The 19,882-nt window shown below is 50.6% G+C and overlaps 2 protein-coding genes across 13 annotated transcripts in view; both read left to right on the top strand.

The window, feature by feature from the left end:
• EHBP1 (EH domain binding protein 1) overlaps positions 1 to 12,894 on the top strand; it is a 219,885-nt gene extending 206,991 nt beyond the window's left edge. For all 11 annotated transcript variants that reach the window (XM_054062090.1, XM_054062084.1, XM_054062083.1 and 8 more), the window contains 4 exons: positions 4,123 to 4,222; positions 5,343 to 5,416; positions 11,738 to 11,852; positions 11,943 to 12,894. In XM_054062090.1, coding sequence (XP_053918065.1) covers positions 4,123 to 4,222; positions 5,343 to 5,416; positions 11,738 to 11,852; positions 11,943 to 12,033 — 380 coding nt within the window. In that variant the 3' untranslated portion in view covers positions 12,034 to 12,894. The remainder of the gene's footprint in view (positions 1 to 4,122; positions 4,223 to 5,342; positions 5,417 to 11,737; positions 11,853 to 11,942) is intronic.
• A 1,443-nt stretch (positions 12,895 to 14,337) lies between these two features.
• OTX1 (orthodenticle homeobox 1) lies at positions 14,338 to 18,274 on the top strand. Of its 2 annotated transcripts, XM_054062773.1 has the most exons (4): positions 14,338 to 14,605; positions 15,349 to 15,825; positions 16,293 to 16,444; positions 17,013 to 18,274. In XM_054062773.1, exons 2-4 carry the CDS (start codon positions 15,729 to 15,731, stop codon positions 17,751 to 17,753), a joined length of 990 nt encoding a protein of 329 aa, XP_053918748.1. In that variant the 5' UTR covers positions 14,338 to 14,605; positions 15,349 to 15,728; the 3' UTR covers positions 17,754 to 18,274. The 2 variants fall into 2 exon arrangements, with proteins under 2 accessions (XP_053918748.1, XP_053918749.1); XM_054062774.1 differs by lacking the exon at positions 14,338 to 14,605 and having other exon boundaries at positions 14,762 to 15,825.
• The last annotated feature ends 1,608 nt before the right edge of the window (positions 18,275 to 19,882 follow it).

Raw genomic sequence — 19,882 nt, 5'->3', positions numbered from 1 at the left:
TTATCCTGAGATTAGGTATTGTGGCAGAAGCTAAAACTGCCTTTTTCCCCTAACCGTGCCAGAATACAACCTCCTTTTCTTTTTGCGCTAACAAGACTGCTTTACCACCACAGCCCACTCTAAGTAATTAAATCAATCCTTTGTACTTACCGTATTCTCCTCTAGTGACGGTACTAGATCTGATTATATGCTTCATGCATATTCAAAGTACGGCACTGACAGCTCTTTAATGAGCTCTTACTTAATCAGTACGAACAATGTTCATCTTGTTCTTTTTTTCCTCATACATTAGAGCTAGGAACAGTTGGGGAAAAAATGAAACATCCAGCATTCATTTGAAAAATATATTGTACTTTGAAAAGTGTCTAAGCTGGGGAAGTTGCATTCTGCCCTTTAAAAGTCTGATGGACAAATTGGATTACTAGTATTGGATTAAATAACAAATGGGTAGAGGAGAAATGAGAAAAGCTCGCTGTGATCACAGGCTTTAATATTTTTTGTTACTTATAAAGCTGAAGGGGTCTTTAACCAGTTATTAAAGTCAGGATTAATTTGTAATGGTCCAACTTACTAGCTTTAAAAGGGTTTTGTTGTTGTTGTTGTTGTTGTTTTATATTGAAAACAATAGTCTAATGCATGTATTATGGAAAAAAATTTAAGTTTAAGATCTGTGGGCTATTTATAGATTTTCATCATCTTGTACTGGCTCGGATAAGGGGTTTCCATGCATGGAATTGATTTGTTCTCAAACATTTTTTTGCTTCATTTAAATAATCTGTACAGTACTTTTTTTTTCCCTGAGAATAACACTGATATTTTCCCAATTTTAATGTTCAAGCATTTGTAGCAAGTAAATTAAATACCTGTTTTACACTTGGAAAGGGGAAGCTAAACTAACCCCAGCAGCAGCAGGGCTTTACAGAGTGAAACTGTTGAAGAAAGGCTTTTTCTAATTTTTTTTATTTAGAAATTGTAAATGTGAGTTTAGCTTGCAATATCGCTGCAGTAACACTCAGTTTTTCTTTACTGAAAAGTGTTCCACGTTCCTTCCAACAAAGGAAAAAAAAAAAAAGTATTGCTCTAGTGGTGGTGTATTTACTGAAAAGAGTTATTTAAATTTCTTATATATATGGGAGTTCATCTTTATTTTGTTTGCCTGGGTAGAATCTGTTTCTGCTCCACGTGCAAGAATTTTGAAGTTGATGGTCCACAAATAAAATATCAACATCGACTGCTATTAATATTGCACACATGTGTCATTTCACTGATCAAAAAGGCCTTTGCCAGGGTACTATTGGCCTTTTTCCAAATTGCAAGCTTTTTCTCAGCTTTTTCTTTTTTACTCTTTCTTCTTTTGTTGCTGCCTGGGGATTTGTGCCTATCGCAGCCGGTATCACATGACCGGTGTCAGGGCATCACATGGGTCCAAAGCGAATACAAAAACAGATTAAAAATTCCGTAAAAAAAACAATCAAGACTTTGTTAACTCACTTTTATACCAGCCTATTCTATGGATATTGGGTGTGCTTCGGTGTCAGCATGGAAATATCAAAATAAGCACCTGTTCAGATCTTAGGTGACAGCTCCAAGCTTTACCTCGATCTTTTCTTGTAATATGTTGCAACTGACTTTATTTGAGAGGAATGCATTAAAAGCAAGAAGTTTGTGTTCTTACTCTGAGATTGCACGGTATGAAATCCAAGTTCAGATCTGCCGTTGAGTCAACCTGCTTTGAAATACTTCTGTCTCATTTCTTTTCAAGGCTTGCAAACTGAAATGCAGCAAAAGCTTGCATTTATAGTGGCATCTTTTAGCCAGAGATCCCAGATGACCCCAAAACCAATAAATTTAATGTCATAAATTGATGAAAATGTTACTATGGCCACGTATGTCTAGCTGTGAGAACGTTTTTTACGCCGCAGTGTGGCAATCTCATGCATCACAGAATAGACTTGTCATTTTGCAAGGATAAAAAAGGCAATTACTCCCTTTTTCTTTCCCTCTCCCCCAAATAAATTGCAGCTACTTGCTGCATTTCAACGAAAGGTTGCTTATATTGATTATCATCTACTTCTAAGAGCAGACCCTTTGATCTGTGACTTAACAGCAAAGTGTACTTAACAAGTTTTAATCCTCTTTAGGAGAGTAGTGAACTGCTGAATATTATTGTAAATGCTGTGGTGTAGTATTTTCTGCACAAAACCACAAGCTGGAAGTCTTGGGGGAAAGCATTTCTACATGACAAATTTCTTCCTTCATCGCTCCATCATCCAGGAGCTGGGCAGTACTGTTTCTTCTTGGAAAAAGGCCGCGGGGCCACCCCCACTTTGAGTAGTTCTGCCCTTCCCGTCTCACCACTAGCAAATCATGTACCCTAAAAGCACCCTTCCAAGGAACAATTTCATCAGCCAGGAGCTTCTCAGGATGATAAGTGGATGTCTCATATCAGAAAGCAGCACACACCAAATGGCATAACTTTTTTCTTACTGTGTAGGTCACCACCTCCACTCCCAGCTGACCCACATCCCCGTTTGTCTCCTTTTCCTTCCCTTATGTTGATGCACCAAGTCGACAGACCACAGCAGAGGGAGTCAAACAGTTTGGAGAAGGCCTTCCTTTGCACTTAGCAGGGTCATAGCTGGGTGAGGAGTAGCTGCCTCTCAGTGCAGATCTGGGCTTGCACACTACCATGGCGTTGGGGTGTGAACGTGCATATGGCAGGCACGTACGTGCAAGCATTTCAAACACTCCCACCCAGAAATTGTAAGCTTTCTTTTAAAGCAAAACAGTATTTTTTCTGGTGTCTTTCCAGCTTCAGGTGCTGGAAATTGCTTCTTTGCAACTAGGGATCCTATGTTTTAAGTTAATAAGATAGTTTCCCTGAGTGAGATTTCAAAACCTTTTACAAACACCAAAGAATTAACTTCTAGCACCTTTGCAAGATAGGTACAGGTGATTATCCCTGTATTACACACAAGGTGTTTGAATGCAGAGATCTGCCCACAGTCTCTCAGTGAAGCAGTATCAATGATGGGAGAACTCCTTCAGAAGTCCCAGCTTATGCTACTTTCCCACTATTCCAGGCTTCTTCCCAGAACAATTTTTACCATAAGAAATATGCGAGTTTCATAATTCAATCAGGACTATATAGTCTTTGCTCCTGAGCTCGACTTTAGAGATGAGAATGGTAGGTCACCACAGCAGTCCAGTCTCCACAAAAGAATTTGATAAGGTTTCTACAAATCCCCAAGCTCAGAGAGTGTGGAATTTGGCTGAGCGACCCCTGCTACCTGCAAAGGACAGTCAGGAGCCTTCTAGACCCTCATCTGCCTTTTCCCCATGTGGCTTGATGGCGCAGAAGTGGTAACTAGAGTCTTACAGGGTCTGGTGAAATGTAGCACTCCCTGCAGGTAGGCTGTGGAAGGTCCTGATCCTACCTGGAAGGCGATGATGGACATGGGCTAGGAAAGGGAATGCTGGTTCATGCATACACACATGGGAACCCTTAGGCACCTGGACCCCAAAATTGTTTTTATTTGGGCTCCATTTGATTGCAGGTTAGGAGAGGAGCAGCTCTTTCCAGCTTATTGTCTGGAAGAGCAGCCATAAGCACAGAGAAGCTGAGCAGGTGCCCGCACCTTGGCCAAAGGTTCATGATTACCATCTCCTCTGCAGCTCCTTTGATCCCTACCACGTCATCCTGAACTGCACTGACTTTACATGGGTGGAGTGGCTTTTGCCCACAAGGATTGTTTTTGTGTTTGGAAGACACTGGTGACCAGACTTCTTTTAGCAGCGAGGGTTTGGGTTTTTTTTTCATTGGGAACATCTCAACAATATAGTTCTTTCAGGAGAATTTAAAAGATACAGTACTTTTTAAAAGGTGTTTATTTAGGTCAGGGTATTAGTGAGATAAAAAACACTACAATGTATGGCCGCTTTCAAAGTTTTATTTATGGAGTAAGCAGGATTGGGCAGCAGGACTTGCAGTCATATGGTATTTTTACCATTTGAGATGTTAGTTCTTGATGGTACTGGAGAGTGATACTCCAAAACCTGAAGTGAAATATGTGGCTCAATTTGTGAAATGCCACATAAGTAATGAAATTATTTTGATTGCAGGAAGAAACACAGAAGAAGAAGAAGCTATGATGCAGGAATGGTTCATGCTGGTTAATAAGAAGAATGCGTTAATAAGACGAATGAACCAGCTTTCTCTTCTGTAAGTATGGATGGATACGTGTGTTTACAAAAGGAGGATTTATTGGAATATATACTCAACAGACAGATGCCAAACTTTTTTGCATTCTTCCCATTAGTCTTCAAAATGTTCCCTCAAAAGTGAGTGGCATAGATGATTTGTGGAACACATCAAGTAACTTGTTTTTCTCATATTTCAGACTTGAAAATGAAAAGCGTGCAATGACACAAGATTAGCCAGAGCTGTGAAAAAAAAAAAAACAACTAAGAAATATTAAGCACAGCTACATTTTTTAAGCCCCAACAGTAGAATAAAATTACATTTTAGAAATGCACAAATAGATTTGGATTGGGCCTCAGACGTGACAGGTGAAGCCTATTCTGAGAGGAAGCAAAATCTGAGTTGCTCCCTGCTTCACAGAAATCCTCAATCCTTTCGCTAGGTCAGCTGCACCCAACTACTGGAAGGATATTAGTGGCTATCGTGGTGTGATGATACCACCGGCACTGTGAAGTAAGGACAAAGGAACTTTTTTCGCTAGCACCGGCAAGGAAGGGAGCAGACTGCTCGTTTTTTAGAGGCATTCTGTTGCTTCTTTCACAGATACTTCTTTCAGTAATGCCACCTAGTGTAGATGCCTGCATACTTCCCTGGGAAGAGCCTGTGCTCACGAATTTCCTGCCGTGTCTGAACTTGATAGAAGATTCTACTTTCAAAATATTAAGCTTTCTAATCCCGTGTCTAATTTTCATTATTCATTAGGGCAAAACGTATATAGGATAATATTTCCAGTGTTATATTATCTTGGTGAATAGGCTGATATTGGAATTCATTCATTAGATCTGGGGGAATGTTTTATACTTAGGACATTCCACAACAGGCGCTCCAAGGATGAATATGAAATAATTATGTCCTGTAGCACAATAGAGTTAAACTGGTGGAATTAAAGCTGACATTATAGAAAATGAAAAGGCCCCGTTACTGAGTGAGGTTTTAAGTTTGTGTATCATTTGTTTTGAGTAGCTTAAAGTTAAAGAGAAAAGTCAGTTGCGAGTCCTAAAATCAATGTGAGTTAAAGGTTCTTTTAAGTGTTTAATGATTTAGTAATTAACATATTGATGAACTTTTGCAACTTGCCTAGGGAAAAAGAACACGACCTAGAAAGGCGCTATGAACTGCTGAACCGGGAGCTAAGAGCAATGCTTGCTATCGAAGGTAAGAGCAGTGCTGGGTTACCAAGGGAAGGAGAACACTTGCTGCCAAAGGTGGCTGCTTGAAAGTACCAAAGTGGAGGCTTTCCTGAAGCCCAGTTAAGAATTAGTGCTGGTATTTACACCATTTCAAGTGATAGCACACAGCAAATATGCTGGGTCCGCAATCCCATTCTGAAGTTTTATATGGGGTTGGTCATGGGAGAAGTCCAAGACAGGGGACAAAGAAATATAGTCTCCTTGGAATAAACTTTGAAAACTAAGTTGTGAGGAGGTAAGGAATATTCATCTTGGGTTTATTATTTTTTTGTTGCAGTGATGCTCTTCTGGCTTTCTTGTGGCACCGTGCTGCTTTGGGGGCCACAAAAAATGGAGGGAGTGACCCACAGAAGGGATCCTCTTTCCTTTTAATGTTTTAGACACTGTTTTGCAACAGTGGGGGGAAAAACTCTCATTGGTTTTGGTGGTAAAACGCTACGTTTGCAAAGTAAATATTTCATCACAAGCAACACCAGGATTAGTGCAATCCTTTGCACAAATTTTCTCCCTTCTCTGTGACTCTCCCAAGTTTAGTCACCTTACCTGAATGAAAACACAAGGGGAGATTGACACGCGGGATAAATGAAACAATTGCATCCTTTCCATAGGGCTTTCAAGTGAATTGTACAATAATCCTGGGGATGATTCATAATAAAAAATAAACATCCAGCTAGCTTAAACCATTGCTTGCATTATTTTCTTATTTAAATATCTTAAGTGTTTTCTAATGCTGCACTGCTTATACCTCTCAGTCACAAATGCTGTCTTATAGTTCAAAGATGTTTGCTTAAAAGTTAATCCTTTGGGCTCTGTAAAATGGACCTTTTGTCTAATCAATGCAAATTGATTTTGCTATTCTGTATTGACCTCTCAACCCTTTGACTGTCCATGGTAATTTCTTTTTTCACCTGATAAGGTACCTGATCCATAATAAATCAATTCCAATTAGTTTGGAGACTTCACTGGGAGCATAAGTTTGTAGGGAAGAAGCAGCAGGTTTCAGGTAGCTTTTTCGTATCTCTCCATCTGTGGTTATGTTTTTTGCATAAGACTACGTTCACTATGTTCTTGGTTAAACTTGAGTCATGAATATATACCTTGCTTTCTGCAGAGACAAGCCAGATTAATTGGGAATCATACTAATGAAATATTTAAAACATTAAACTCTAAAACCAGAGAGGAGTTAAGAGATACTGGATTTAAATATGAAATTTCAATGTTTAATTTCCTTGCATCTGTTTTACTCTATTGGAACATCCTAGCAGCAGCCTTTAGCAGCCTAAGCCATTCACATGTTGACTTGAGCAAAAATCTGTCCTTTTTTAATTTCCTTTTTCTAATTTCAGAGAGAGATGGCCAAACCCAGAAAGGTCCTCTTTTTTTTTCCTTTTTCTTTCTTTTTTTTCTTTTTCTTTCTTTTTCTTTCTTTTTTTTTCTTTTTCTTTTTTTTTCCCTACTGTGTGCTACCGGTGGTATGGTAAACAGGGGTTTAGAGAGAAAACACAAGTGCTGGAGAATTTTGGTTTTGTTTTTTTAATTATACAATGAAGTCTGTGTTCAGCATTTTAACCCTCAATAAGATTATTAGTCAGCTAGAAGTTTTAGCATCTATCTGCTTTTACCTAAAATACATATTTAAGTACAAACTCTATCAAGAAAATGTCTCTGAAATGTTAAAATATGCACTTGTGACACCTCACCTCTTGATGTGTGCATCAGTGCTGTGTTGCATTCTGTGTCCGACATGCTGGGGTGCAAAGATGCACTTTTGGGAATCCCCAGCAAACCCTCGCCGTTTGTAATATGATTTCTCTGAAGAAGTGTGGGCTGCCCAGACAGCCCGGCACTGTCTGCTCCGAGGCCATTTAGCTGATTGCTAATGAGCGCTTGGGCTCCGTGAAAGACTTGAAAAGACTTTTACCAGCACCAATTCCAAATCTGAAATATAGGGGCAGGAAGAAAAAAATACGTAGTAACAGGACAGGACTAGGTTTTCTGTCTAAAAGAAAGGGAGACTGCAGCAACCCAAACTGGAACTTAAAATAAAAAAAGTCTTTGAAAGGTGATAATTACTGTTTTGGTAAAGTACTGTACTGTTTAAAAATCTATCAACCAATTTACTTCACTAGTTGATGACTGGAGAAAAAAAAAAAGAAACAGAGTGCCTTGCAAAAGGCAGGAGCCTGCTGATGGCAGATAAAGGGGGTTTCTTGGCGGGCAGCCTGCCCTGCCTGCGCAGGCAGCGTGTGGGCAGCGCTGGCGTTGGGAAGTGCTGACCGTTAAGCATGTTCAGTGATGTGGAGACAGTGTCCTCTTGGCCGGCCGCTGAAATGGAAGCATACGCAGCCGAATAGCCTTCGGAAGTGTTGCGACACTTCACGCAGAACACATGAATGACCGAGGATGGTAAAAGGAAGGCAGACTTTTTCCCCCACACACACCCCATTTAGCCATAGAGATAAGAAAGAGAGAGTTAACACGCTGCCTTCATCCAGCTAGAAAGTGTTCCTCTCTTTCCATTGCTGAGATTGCTCTGACCAAGAAAAGCCTGAAATCCTTGCCTAATCGGCCAAAGAAAAGATAGGTTACTGGGTTTGTCATAACCTGTACACATGGGAAGGCATTTTGGCTGGCTGGCTGGGAGCCGGCCCACTCGTGCAAACAAGGTGCTGCATTTCAGAGCCTGATTTTTTCCCGCAGCCGAGTGGCAGGATGCCTGACTTTCAGCTACCTTTCCTTTCACTCCTTTCCTTTTTTTTCATGCGAGATTTAATGCCTCCTTAGAAAAGATAAGTTCATTTTTGCACACCTTGGGGTGGTGTGTTCATTTTCTGCCCAAGAAATGGATCTTCTTTCGGATTTTGTACATCTTGATTTATTCTTGGCTTATAGTTTGAAGTGGGTGCTCTTCTAAAAGGATTTATGCATAGGTTCACTATTTTTGTAGTTATGGTTTATATGATAAGCTTTTTATATTTAAAATCAATATGTAATCCTGTGGAGGAGCTTATCCTCTAAAACCCCATTTGTAAATCTATTTTAGCTTTGTTACACCGCGCAGCCACAGTATTCCATAGATTGATTAGGTTCAGCAGCAGAATCCTATCAAATGGCCTGCTCTGATGATGATGCAAACTCTTTCAGGATTGCTAGTTGACTGGAACTAAAGATAAGAGCTGACTGCAATCCCCCAATGTGCTCTTTACAAAACTAGTGTTAATTTTCATCAAAGTGCTGGGCTTATTTATTATAGTGGTGAGGTTGAAGGTTTTACTACGAGAACTTTCGACCATTTCTATTAAAGCATTTCTATGGGAACCGGGCGCCTGTTTGCTCAAAGTAATTATCAGTTTAAGCAGTGGGGGGAAAAAAGACAATATGAAGTCAATGAAGATGAATAATTGAAAACATTTTTACTTTTACGTGAATTTAGTGAACTCTGTCGTTTTAAACTGCCCATTGCGAGCAGTGGCACGGGGGCTTTAGCTTTCAACACTTCTAGCTCATGTACAGCCTCAGAGCTTAATCCTATTTTTGTCCAGAGTGTAGCTTTTATAACAGTATTATTCTGAAATCTTCAAATTAATCACAGCCTATATTGTAGCTTCCAGAGCTGCAGTCAGCCTGGATAGCTGTATGTGACAGGTGTTACAGGTAATCCTAGCTTAAAAGGCACAACAGGTAGGAATCAAACTTAACACAGTTGCTTTTGTAAATATAGGGATGCTTCCTGGATCTGCTACCCAGCAGTATTTTGTTGGATGAAACAAAATTACGGCATCATCACATATAAAATGTTATCTAAATACTTTGTGCCAGTTACTGTTTTAACCAACTGCTACTAGAATATGTTTGAGGGGAGGTCAGATTCCTTTTCTAGGAAACAACGTGAAAATACATGGGAATATTTCTGCTAGCAAGTTCACCCGTGGCACATTTCAAACACCAATAATAAAAAATGCAGAAATGGAAAAAAAAGTAAGTTTTGTTCCACAAAGTCCTAGTATGACATTATTTACCACACAGGCCAACAGGATGGGGCAACAAAAAATGTAGAGACTTAACAGAGAGAAATAGTAATGAAGGAAGGAGTGAAACCTGTACTGAAATATTTTGACTGATGTTTGCTGTTTTGAAAGCTAAAATTGCTGCTGAAACTGGAGAATTGGCAGGGGAGGAGGAAGGAGAGAAGAGGAAAGGGCTTCAAAAATAAGAGTATTCAACTAAGTGAAAACTGTCGAAATTGCAAAATAATTATATCAGCCTCAGGTAGACACAGGGGTTTTCAAGTCCTTCTTTTCTCCCAAGCTTCATGTGCCCAGATGTGCTGGGGAACCTGAGTCGCAGCACAGTTATCAGCAGAAACGCGGGGAAAGTTAACCTGAAAGTTGGTGGCCATATACGGGGAGAGCAAACCTCCGTGAGATCCTCCGCTGTGCCTCTCTCCTCTCTTTCTGGCTGGCTCGCCGCTGTTGCCCTTCGCCAGTTTGGTCAGGCTGAGATTGCATTGTGCGTGCAGGAGCTTTATTTATGTGGGTAAACCCTCCGGGTTTGGGAAGTTCTGACTTGCAGAGGAGCAGAGTGGTGTTTTAAACGGGTGGAACAGAATGAGCCTTCCCCAGAAGGAGGAAAAGGGCAGGCAGCAGTGGAAATCGAGAGACTGCTGAAAATTAGCACCTAAAAGGCTGCCACCTAAATTAAAGCAGCTTTGTCGGAGGAGAAATGTCTTGGATTACCAGTAATTTAGGCTGGTAGCTGCAATTCCAGTCCGAGTGCACCTGGAAAATTATTTCATTAACAACGGTAGAGAGGAAACAACGCGCTTGAAAAGGAAAAAGGAAGAGAAGGTGAAAAAGAGAAAGAGCCAAGCTCGTGGTCAGTTTCGGCCGTGCCCTGCCAGGCTGGTGCTGCGGGAAGGGCACTGGTGCCACTGCCACCGCACCTCTCCCTGCCGGGGTTGCGAGGCCTCTGTGCGCATTCGTCTCTCCCGAGTGGGTCCGCACAGCCACGTCGCTGTGGGGTTTCACCCGTGTCGCTGTGGGTTTTCCCTGCATGCCCACAGCCCCCAACTCGCTCGTGGGCCCAGGTGGACGGCAAGGGCGTGATGGAAGTGGTTACACATTCCTGCCTTTCTGCCGCTCTCCCAACCTTTATTGCATGATGATGCATCTAATTTTTAATTTGTAAATACAAGGCTGAATTCCCTCTAGCACCACTCGCTTTCATAAAGCTTCTGAGCAGTTTGCTGTCTTGAATAAATTTGGCTTTGGAGGGGGGTCAGGGGGATTTGAACCACCGCATTCTTGCGGGGTTTGTGAAGATTCACATGGTAACCGGTGGCGAGCATTGTTCGGGTTATCTGAATAAGCACCAGCCATGTGAGGTTTAACATGATCGCCCAGGGCAATGGAGAGCGCGGGGAGAAAGCCAAAAGGACTGCACCCTCTCTCCCCTTCTTCGCCGTCGGGGAGGAGGAGGAGGGGGAGAAGGGCTCCGCCGGGCCGGTGGCCATAGCTTCTCCCGGTGTAATTTCTGTTTTGGAGCCGGCATCCCCTTTCCCTCCCGCTCCTCATTTGTCCTGCTATCTCCCCTCATCATCTCCTGCTCCAGCTTTTCATTGTTTACCTTCTTAATGAGGGAGGCGGGGAAGGCGGGGGCTGAGTGACAGCGACAAGCCCTCTCTCGGCCCGGCCGGAGCCCGGGGGGATGCGGGAAAGATCCCGGTGGGAAGCGCCGGGCGGCCCCGTCCTGCGCCGGCCCCGCGTCCCTGCGGCAAGGGCATTCCCGCTTCAAAGGCAGGGAATGCTAATGGACCGATACCTGCTTTTAAAGTTACTGCTGATCATATGGTGCCCGGTGTGAGATTCCTCCAGCTGCTCAGAGCTGGCGAGGAATCGGGCTGGAGCAGCCGGGCTGCGGAGGAGCGGGCTTTCCTCCGAGGGGGGCAGAGCTCGGTCAGTGTCGGTGCCCGCCCGGGAAAAAACAGTCGTGAAAAACGAGACAAAACAAAACTAAAAGGGGGGAAAAAAAAAAACCCCGACGACACCAAAGTCGTTGCTGAGCTCGGGGAAACGCGAGCGGCTGCGCTGATCCCCGAGGGATGGGACGGGATGAGGTGGGACGGGACGGGACGGGACGGGATGGGATGGGATGGGATGGGATGGGATGGGATGGGATGGGATGGGATGATTTGGGATGGGACGGGACGGGATGCACTGGGATGGGATGCGCCAGGCCGGTTCCCCCGCGGCCGCTCAGGGCTGTGTGTGTTCTTTTTCTCTCGCAGACTGGCAGAAGACCGAGGCTCAGAAGAGACGGGAGCAGCTTTTGCTGGACGAACTCGTTATTCTTGTTAACAAACGGGACGCGCTGGTCAGGGACCTGGACGCCCAGGAGAAGCAGTGAGTCGGGAGCGGGGGGACGGTACCCACGGGGAAGCTGGGGCTCCCCTGGCAGCCCCTCACCGCGCCTCCCGCCGCCTCTCTCCGCAGGGCCGAGGAAGAGGACGAGCATTTGGAGAGGACCCTCGAGCAAAACAAAGGCAAGATGGCCAAGAAGGAAGAGAAATGCGTCCTCCAGTGAGCGACCTTCCCGCAACGGTGGCGAAATCGCAGCGCGGCTCTTTCTTACGTTTTTAAAATGCCGACAGGAGACTGGGAAGGAAAAGAAAAAAACAAAAACAAAAGATGTTTAAAAAAAATTTAAACTTTTTTTTTCCATTTTCTTAGGCCAGATTTAGGCTGCGCCGGGCCCCGCTCCGTTGTTTTTTGGTTTCCATTGAAGCGAACTCGCGTTGTACCGTGGTTTCCTTGCGGGCTCAGCTCTCCTGCCGAAAGGGTTTGCAAGGAAAGTGCCGAGAGCCCGGGCTGCGGGCGATGCAGGAGACGTGCGGAGAGAGCAGGAGGAATAAAGTCTGTCCTAGCTTCTGGAGCTGGAGGAGGGCTGAGTTTTGAAATAAATACGGTTTTGTCGTAATAGGATTAGAGAGGGGGGATATAGGAAAAAAAAAATCATTGGGAACGGTTTCATCTAGTCCTGCCATATGTAATACTTAATAAGCTACCTACATTTTATAGCTAGGTCAGATCCACCCCGGTTATTATTAAAAATGTGCTGTATTTCCCAGTGTTTCATTTCGGTTTCCCCGGGAGCAGAGCCGAGCTGCTCTGGTCGACGCGAGGGTCTTTTCCCCCAGAGTCACGGCGGCTGCGAGCGGGGCAGCGCGGCCCTTCTTGCCCTGCCCTGCCCTGCCCTGCCCTGCCCTCGTCCCCCCGCGTCTCCCCGTGTCGCCGCGCCGCCGCTCCGCGTTATTTATTGCGCCCGGGTCGCCCCCCGCCCCGTCCCCGCACGCCTGTCCCGCATCGTCCCTTCGTGGAGCTCGTCTCGTTTATTTATTACAATACCGAGTCATATATAAGATTTTCAATAAAAGCCGAATCTTTCTTACCGTAACTGCCGCCTTCCTCTTTACCTGGGACCCCCCCCTCCCCCCGTCCCCCCGCCGGGGAGGGGCCCGGGGCCGGGGGAGGCGCGACCCCGCGGGGCAGCGAGGGCTCTGCACCCCGGGCTTCGCCAGCGCAACGAAACCCACCGGAGGGAAAGTTTTTTCGTTTGTTATTTTTAATAAAACTCAAGTCGGGGAGGGGGAGGTGAAACTTGGCGGCGGGGCGGGGGGATGCGGGGACGCGGCTGCATCCCAGGAGCGGCTCCCGCATCACCGGCGGCTCCAGGTGCCGCCGCCGCCCGCTCCCACCGAAACGTTCTGCCCCGGAGGAGGGAAGCGCCCGGCCTCGAGGGGTGCCGACATACGCTCCGAGGAGGCTCGGGAGCCCCCGGGGGGAAGGGGGGGCGGTGCTTGTCTGTCTTCTAACGCGAAAAAAAGTTACACCGGGTCTCGGGAAAAAAAGTAACTAAATGCGACGCGAGTGCACGTCCCCTCCCGCCCCCACCCGGGGATCCGCAGATCCCCCCGGCTCCGGCCGCCCGTACCTGTGAGGGGGCGGCACCGCCTCCGTCCTGCCCGCACCCCCGGGGACGCCCCGCAGCGGGGACCGGGCGGGCGCGGGGGCCGGAGGGGGCGCGATGGGGACCCCCGGGGAGCCGCTGCCCCTCGCCCGGCAGGAGCGGGGCCGCCCCGGCGGGGAGAAGCGATGGGAGCGCGGGGATGGCAGCCCGGCTCGGGGCACGACGGGGGGGCACGAAGAGGGGGAAAGTGCTCCCCCAGAACCTTCCTCCTCCCCTCCTCCTCTTCACAGTACTTTTTGTGAATGGGCCGCGGCGCCTTTGTTGCGGGGAGAAGTGCCCGTGTCGCTGACTTTTGTGGGCGAGCGGAGGAGCCTGTAAACCTCCTTTTCTCTCCCCACTCATCGGCCCGCTGTCTCCCTCCCGCCCGGATTAGACGGTTCCCTCCTCGCTCGGTTAAAATAAAAAAAAAAAAGGAGGGGGGGGTAAGAATAAAAAAGGGGGGAGGGGAACCGCGCTTTGGTCGGGGCCGGCGGGCAGCGCCTTTGAACATTAGCTCGCTTTCAGCTTCCACTGCAATTAGAGGGAGTTGATTTGGGGAGAGACCAACAAAAGCCGCGCACCGGAGCCCTCGTTCGAGCCCGGCCCCGCTCTGCGCCCCCCGCGCAACGAGAGGCCAGAGCGGGGGGTCCCGCCTGCGTCCGCCCGCGGTCCCGGGCACGCGGGGAAAGGTGCGGCCGCCGTTTTATTATTATTCCAAAGCACAAAGTTTGGGAGAGGTTCCAGGGGAGGGCGGGGAGGTGGCCAGGACCGCGCTCCCCCCTGTTCCCCCCGAAGCCCCCCTCGGCAGCGCCCTCCGCGCCGGCGCAAGCGGCTCCCAAACTTTTGCGCGCTGCGCAGGGCTGCGCGGGGCGGCTTTCCAGCGCCATCGCCCCCTCGTGCCCCGCGCGGGTCCCCGCGCTGCCCCGGGCGGCCCCGATACCCGCGGCTGGGCTGCGCGGGCGCGGGGGGGCGCGGAGGGAGCGGGCGCCCCGCGCTGCCATTGCCCGGGCGGCTGTCAGTCAGGCGGGGAGCGGCCGGGGATTGGCGCCGGGCTGGTTACGCAGATGCTTTGCGCGCACATACAAGGGTAGGGCCGGGGGTAGGTGATCAATCCTCATCAGGGCCGCGGCTCCGGCGCCCCGACAGCAAGGTAACGCGGGGCGAGCCGGGGGTGCGGGCGGCGCCCCCTCCCCGCGCCCCGCCCCGCGCTCCCGCAGGTGCCCGCGCTCCCGACGGGGCGGGGGGGCTCGGCCGGCTCTGGCCCGGGGGGGTCCCCCTTTTTCACTTCTTTTCCCCCTTTCTCACTTCTTTTCCCCCTTTCTCACTTCTCTTTCCCCTTTCTCACTTCTTTTCCCTTTGCTCACTTCTTTTTCCCCCTCTTTATTTCGCCCTTCTCCCCTCGCCCGGGACGGTCCCGTTCTCGCCAGCGAACTTATGCAACGCCGCGTCCCGGCGCTGCCGCCGGGGGTGCCCCGAGCCCCCGCCCCGCGATGCCGGGGGGGAACCGGCCGTGCCGGGGTCTCCCCGCCCCTCCCTCCCTCCCCTCCGCGTTTATCTCCCGCTTTTTGCCGCGGTCCCGGCGTCCCCAGCCCCGCCGCGGATCCTCTGCCCCGGGACAGGTCCCGGCCCGCGTCCCTGTCCCTTTTTCCCTTTTAAACTCTTATCCATTTCTAATTAAAACGTCCCCGTCTGCTCGCTTTTAAATTAATTATACTTCCCTCCTCTGGTACCTCCTTTTGATTCCTAATCCAATTATCTTTTTAAATAATTGCTTTATCTCTCCCCATCGCCGGGCGCTGCCGCTCTCGGCGCTCGCACCCAACTCGCCTTCTCTTCGCCTCGATCCGAACCCGCGGCCGGACCCTTACTCTCCTCTTTCCGCTCTCTCCCCAGGCGGCGCGGCCTCGCCTCGGCGCGGGGCTCAAAACCCACCTTTGGTTTCCCGATTTTCGTTGTCGTTTCAATTTTTTGTTATTTTTTCATTTTCATTTTTTTTCCTCCTCCTCTGCTTGCGATCGCTTGAGGACCTCGTAGCGGTGACGGCGGGACGGAACGAAAAAACTCCTTTTACGCCGATTTTGTGCTCTGTTTTTTACTTCTTGTTGGCTTTTATTTTTTTAATATTATTATTTGCCACTTGTTTGGGGTTTTTTTCGGAAGGGTCTTTTTGCCGGGGCTTTTTTCCCCCCTTTTTCCCCTTCCCCGCCCCACGCATTTGGTTGTTTTTTCTTGTTACCTGCGGGACTTTGGAGGACTCGCGCCCGGCTTTTAGCATGATGTCTTACCTTAAACAGCCCCCTTACGGCATGAACGGGCTGGGGCTGACGGGCCCGGCCATGGACCTGCTTCACCCCTCCGTGGGGTACCCGGGTGAGTGTCCCCCTACCGGGAGAAGCCCCGTCCCCAGCGGTGGGAAAAGCCCCGTCCCGGGCGGGGCTGGAGGAGCCCGCGGGTTTGGGGTGGGCTGGGGGTGGGTGCCCCCCTTTGCCCGCAGCCTAAGGCGGGGGACAGCGCTGATTCCGTCTGAATTTACCCCTCCAATCCACGGGTACTTTGTTCCCGCAGGGGATTTTTAAGGAGAAAAGAGCTTTTTGTAAAAAAAAGAAAAAAAAAAATATAGCATTTATTTTGACGCAACGAAATCTCGCTGCTGCTCCTGCCGGGGCCGGACCAGACCCTTCCCCGGCCCCGCACGCTTCGCCCTCTTTGCTGTGGGCCAGGGTCCGGCCCCGGGGGCTGCCGTGGGGCTGGGGGAGACGCTTCCAGCCCCCGCTCCGGGGCTGCCACCGCGCTGGGGGCGTGCGGAGCCTCGGCGTGACCTGGGTGCTCGCCCGCAGCCACCCCTCGGAAGCAGCGGCGGGAGCGCACCACCTTCACCCGCTCGCAGCTGGACGTGCTGGAGGCTCTCTTCGCCAAGACCCGCTACCCCGACATCTTCATGCGGGAGGAAGTCGCCCTCAAGATCAACCTTCCCGAATCCCGAGTCCAGGTACCGCACCTGTGCAGGGGGAATCCCGCACCGGGCTGGGGGATGTGCGGGGCACCCTCGCTGCTATGCTGCGGCTCAGACCTGGCCCTCCAGTCGCTCTCATCCCCCATCGCTCCGGGATGGGATGTGCCTGAGCGCCCGGCCGCTTCTCTGTCCCACCGTGGGGGCATCCAGTGAAAGCGGGGCTTTTGCGTTTGTTTTTTTTTCAATCCTCTTATTATTTTTATTAACACTTTTCCATCCCCATCCACCTGCCCCAGGGTGTCGCAGCTTCCCAGGCTGCTCCCTTTGGCTCTGCTCCCCGGGGAATGATGCCCAGCAGGGTGGGATGTGCAGGCAGCACCGCAGGTGGGATCTGTCCCCCAAAACCACACTTTGTCACTGCGCTGGGGACAAGCTGGGACACACCACGGGCTCGGCCCTGCATCCTGGCTCGGAGCGGGACGGGGGGAGGCCCGAGCTGCAGGCGAGGCAGGTTTTCTGGGGGTGTGGGTGCTGGGAGAACGGGCGGCGCTGGGAGCACCGGGGTCCGGTACTCATCCCCGCACGCTCCGTTTTCTCGCCGCAGGTCTGGTTCAAGAACCGTCGTGCCAAGTGCCGGCAGCAGCAGCAGAGCGGCGGCGGGGCCAAGAGCCGCCCGGCCAAAAAGAAATCCTCGCCCGCCCGCGAGAGCTCGGGCTCGGAGAGCAGCGGGCAGTTCACGCCGCCGGCAGCCGCCTCCAGCTCGGCCTCCTCCTCCTCCTCCAGCTCTGCCTCCTCGGCCCCGACGGGCGCCCCGGCCTCCCTCAGCACTCCGGCCTCGTCCATCTGGAGCCCCGCGTCCATCTCCCCCGGCGCGGCCCCGGCGGGGGTGTCGGTGCCCGACCCGCTGCCGCCCGCCGCCTCCTGCATGCAGCGCGCGGGCGCCGCGCCCGCCTCCTACCCCGTGTCCTACGGCCAGGGCGGCGGCTACGGCCAGGGCTACCCCGCGCCGCCCTCCTCCTCCTACTTCGGCGGCGTGGATTGCGGCTCCTACCTGGCGCCCATGCACTCCCACCACCACCCCCACCAGCTCAGCCCCATGGGCCCCTCCTCGGTGCCCGGCCACCACCACCACCACCCGCTGAGCCAGAGCTCGGGCCACCATCACCACCACCATCACCACCACCACCAGGGCTACGGCGGCACCGCGCTGCCCTTCAACTCCTCCGACTGCCTGGACTACAAGGAGCCCGCCGCCGCCGCTGCCGCCTCCTGGAAGCTCAACTTCAACTCCCCCGACTGCCTCGACTACAAGGACCAGGCGTCCTGGCGCTTCCAGGTCTTGTGAGGGACCCGCGACGGTCCCCGAGCCGCCGCCCCCGGGCAGGACTCGGCTCTCCCTCCTCTTCCTCTCCGATGCCCCGGGGGGGGGGGTCCTGCCGTCCCCATCTCTACTGACTGATATTTATTTGCTTCCTGCACCCCTCCGGCGGGTTTATTGTAATTATTATTTTTTTAAATGCGACAGAAAAGGAGTTTAAAAATAACAACAAACCCAATAAAAATAAAAAGCCTCGCGTCTCCCCTGCTGCTCCCCGGCCAGAGGCAGAGGCTGGCTCCTGCCCTGCCGGTGCCCCCCAACTTTCTGCAGGGACCTGGGTGCGGAGCCCCCGGCTCGTGGGTCCCGTACAGCCTCTTGCCGCTGGCAGCGGTGGGAACGATGTAAATATTGGTCCGTTCCAGTGACCGTGGTTATTTTCGGTTGATGCTGTTGGGTTGGCATTTATCTAGAGTCTTAACATGGAACAGAACTTCCCTAAAAACGAACCTTTCCCCGTTTTGCATCCTCTGTCCATCTTCGAGGGATGCGCTGGGGCTGGGGCAGGGGGGTGGGCATCAGCCCAGGGGGTGCCCAGAGGAAAGGCAAAGGGGGAGGGAAGGGCTGCCCGGCTGATTCGCAACCCGCAGACCAAAAAAAATACCCCGAACTTTTGGAGAAAAAAATAATAAAAACGAAAGAGAAAAAGCAGTTAAAAGTTTTGGTTTATTTTTTCAGCGGGAGGGTTGCAGGGGAAAGCAGCTCTGTGTTGAAGGGCACAACTTTTTTTGGGAATGTGTTTTTTCGTTTCTGTTTTTTTTCTTTTTTTTTTTTTTTATTTTTCTAGTCTTTTTTTTTTCTTTTTTTTTAGCCTTTTGTATCTGTCGGTGCGTTTTTGTGGGTCTGGGCTGCATCTCAGCTGCCTGGTGCTTTCCAGCAGCTTTGCTCCGTACGGGGAGAGGGACTGAGTACGTGTGATTTTGGATGCCATAACCCCACACACCCCTTCAGCTGTAAGGCAAAACCGCCTCTTTCCTTCGCCCCCCGCCCCAATAAAATCCAGACTAATCAATGCGGTGGTGTCCTGTCCTCCTTCCTCGCCTCTGCCTCCTCTTCCCCTGGAAACGTCTCTGCGGCTTGCTCAGGGACGTGGTTTAGTGGCAGATAGGAATGGTTGGACTCGATGACCCAAGAGGTCTTTTCCAACCTGGTGATTCTGTGAAGCTCTGAGAAGTGCTTCCCAGGAGTGTCCCGGCAGGATGGGGGAGGGCATGTGATGAGTTTGTGAGCACTCTGCAGGGGGACCCGCTGCCGGGGTGGGCTGCAGACATGCGGTTGTATTAATTGATGCTGTTAATTGGTTAGCGACTTGTCTCTGCACCGTGGTGCTGGCAGGACCCTTGAGGAGGGCAAACTCTGGCCCAAGCAGCCCCCTCCAGCCCTGCGTGGGATTGCCTCACAAAGATCCCTGTGCAAGGAGGTGTGCGGATGGGCGCTCGGCACCCCTGCTTCCAGCCCTGGCTCCTAGTTCTTCCCTCCTCAGCCGCTGCCAGCTGCGATCTAGCCGGGAAAGGGCAGTATGTGTGTGAATTCTTTCTCTTGGTCATCTTCCCCTCCATATTTTCCCCCCTCTCAGTTGTAGGAGGCTGCTCCACGGTGCTGCAGCTATTCCCATTCCCACAGGGCCACTGCCACCCTCTTGGGGCACTGATTACCTGGGGGAGAGGGGCGCCCCTCAGTTACAATCCCCCCCGGGGATTAGCAGCACTGCAGCAGCACTGAATGTTGCACCGTGCAAGAGCAGCAATGCCTGCTGCAGCTGGGCGCTCCGGGGCTCTGCTGTGCACCTCCATCTGTGGTGTCCACAGACAGCCTTGGGACAACAGGGACCCTGGAGGGGCAAGAGGTTTTGAGGCACCAGCATCCTTTGGGTGCCTGCTTTGGGAAGGGCTTGCACACCCCCAGTACCCCAGTGGGGTCCAACGGGGCTGGCAATGTGCTGCTGCAACATGGGCTGCAGCGGGAAAGCCAGCAGGGTCAGCCTTAGGTGCCACTGGTGCAGCCCCCTGCCTCCTTCCAGGGTCATAGCCACAGCCCAGCCCTGAAGCAGGGAGTGGGGAGGGAGAGACAAGAGGAATGGGTGCAGCCAAGTGGATTTC

Source organism: Cuculus canorus, chromosome 3 (assembly GCF_017976375.1).
Source record: "Cuculus canorus isolate bCucCan1 chromosome 3, bCucCan1.pri, whole genome shotgun sequence".
In the NCBI taxonomy this organism is placed as follows: Eukaryota; Metazoa; Chordata; class Aves; order Cuculiformes; family Cuculidae; genus Cuculus; species Cuculus canorus.
The sequence above is the reverse complement of the archived record's forward strand: the minus strand, read 5'-3'. Positions and strand labels throughout refer to the sequence as shown.

Bases quoted from the DNA above. Each gene is read 5' to 3' on its own strand.
- OTX1 (XM_054062773.1), top strand. From the start codon at position 15,729: ATGATGTCTTACCTTAAACAGCCCCCTTACGGCATGAACGGGCTGGGG. The intron at 15,826-16,292 runs GTGAGTGTCCCC...GCTCGCCCGCAG, and splicing joins CCCCTCCGTGGGGTACCCGG to CCACCCCTCGGAAGCAGCGG. The intron at 16,445-17,012 runs GTACCGCACCTG...TTCTCGCCGCAG, and splicing joins TTCCCGAATCCCGAGTCCAG to GTCTGGTTCAAGAACCGTCG.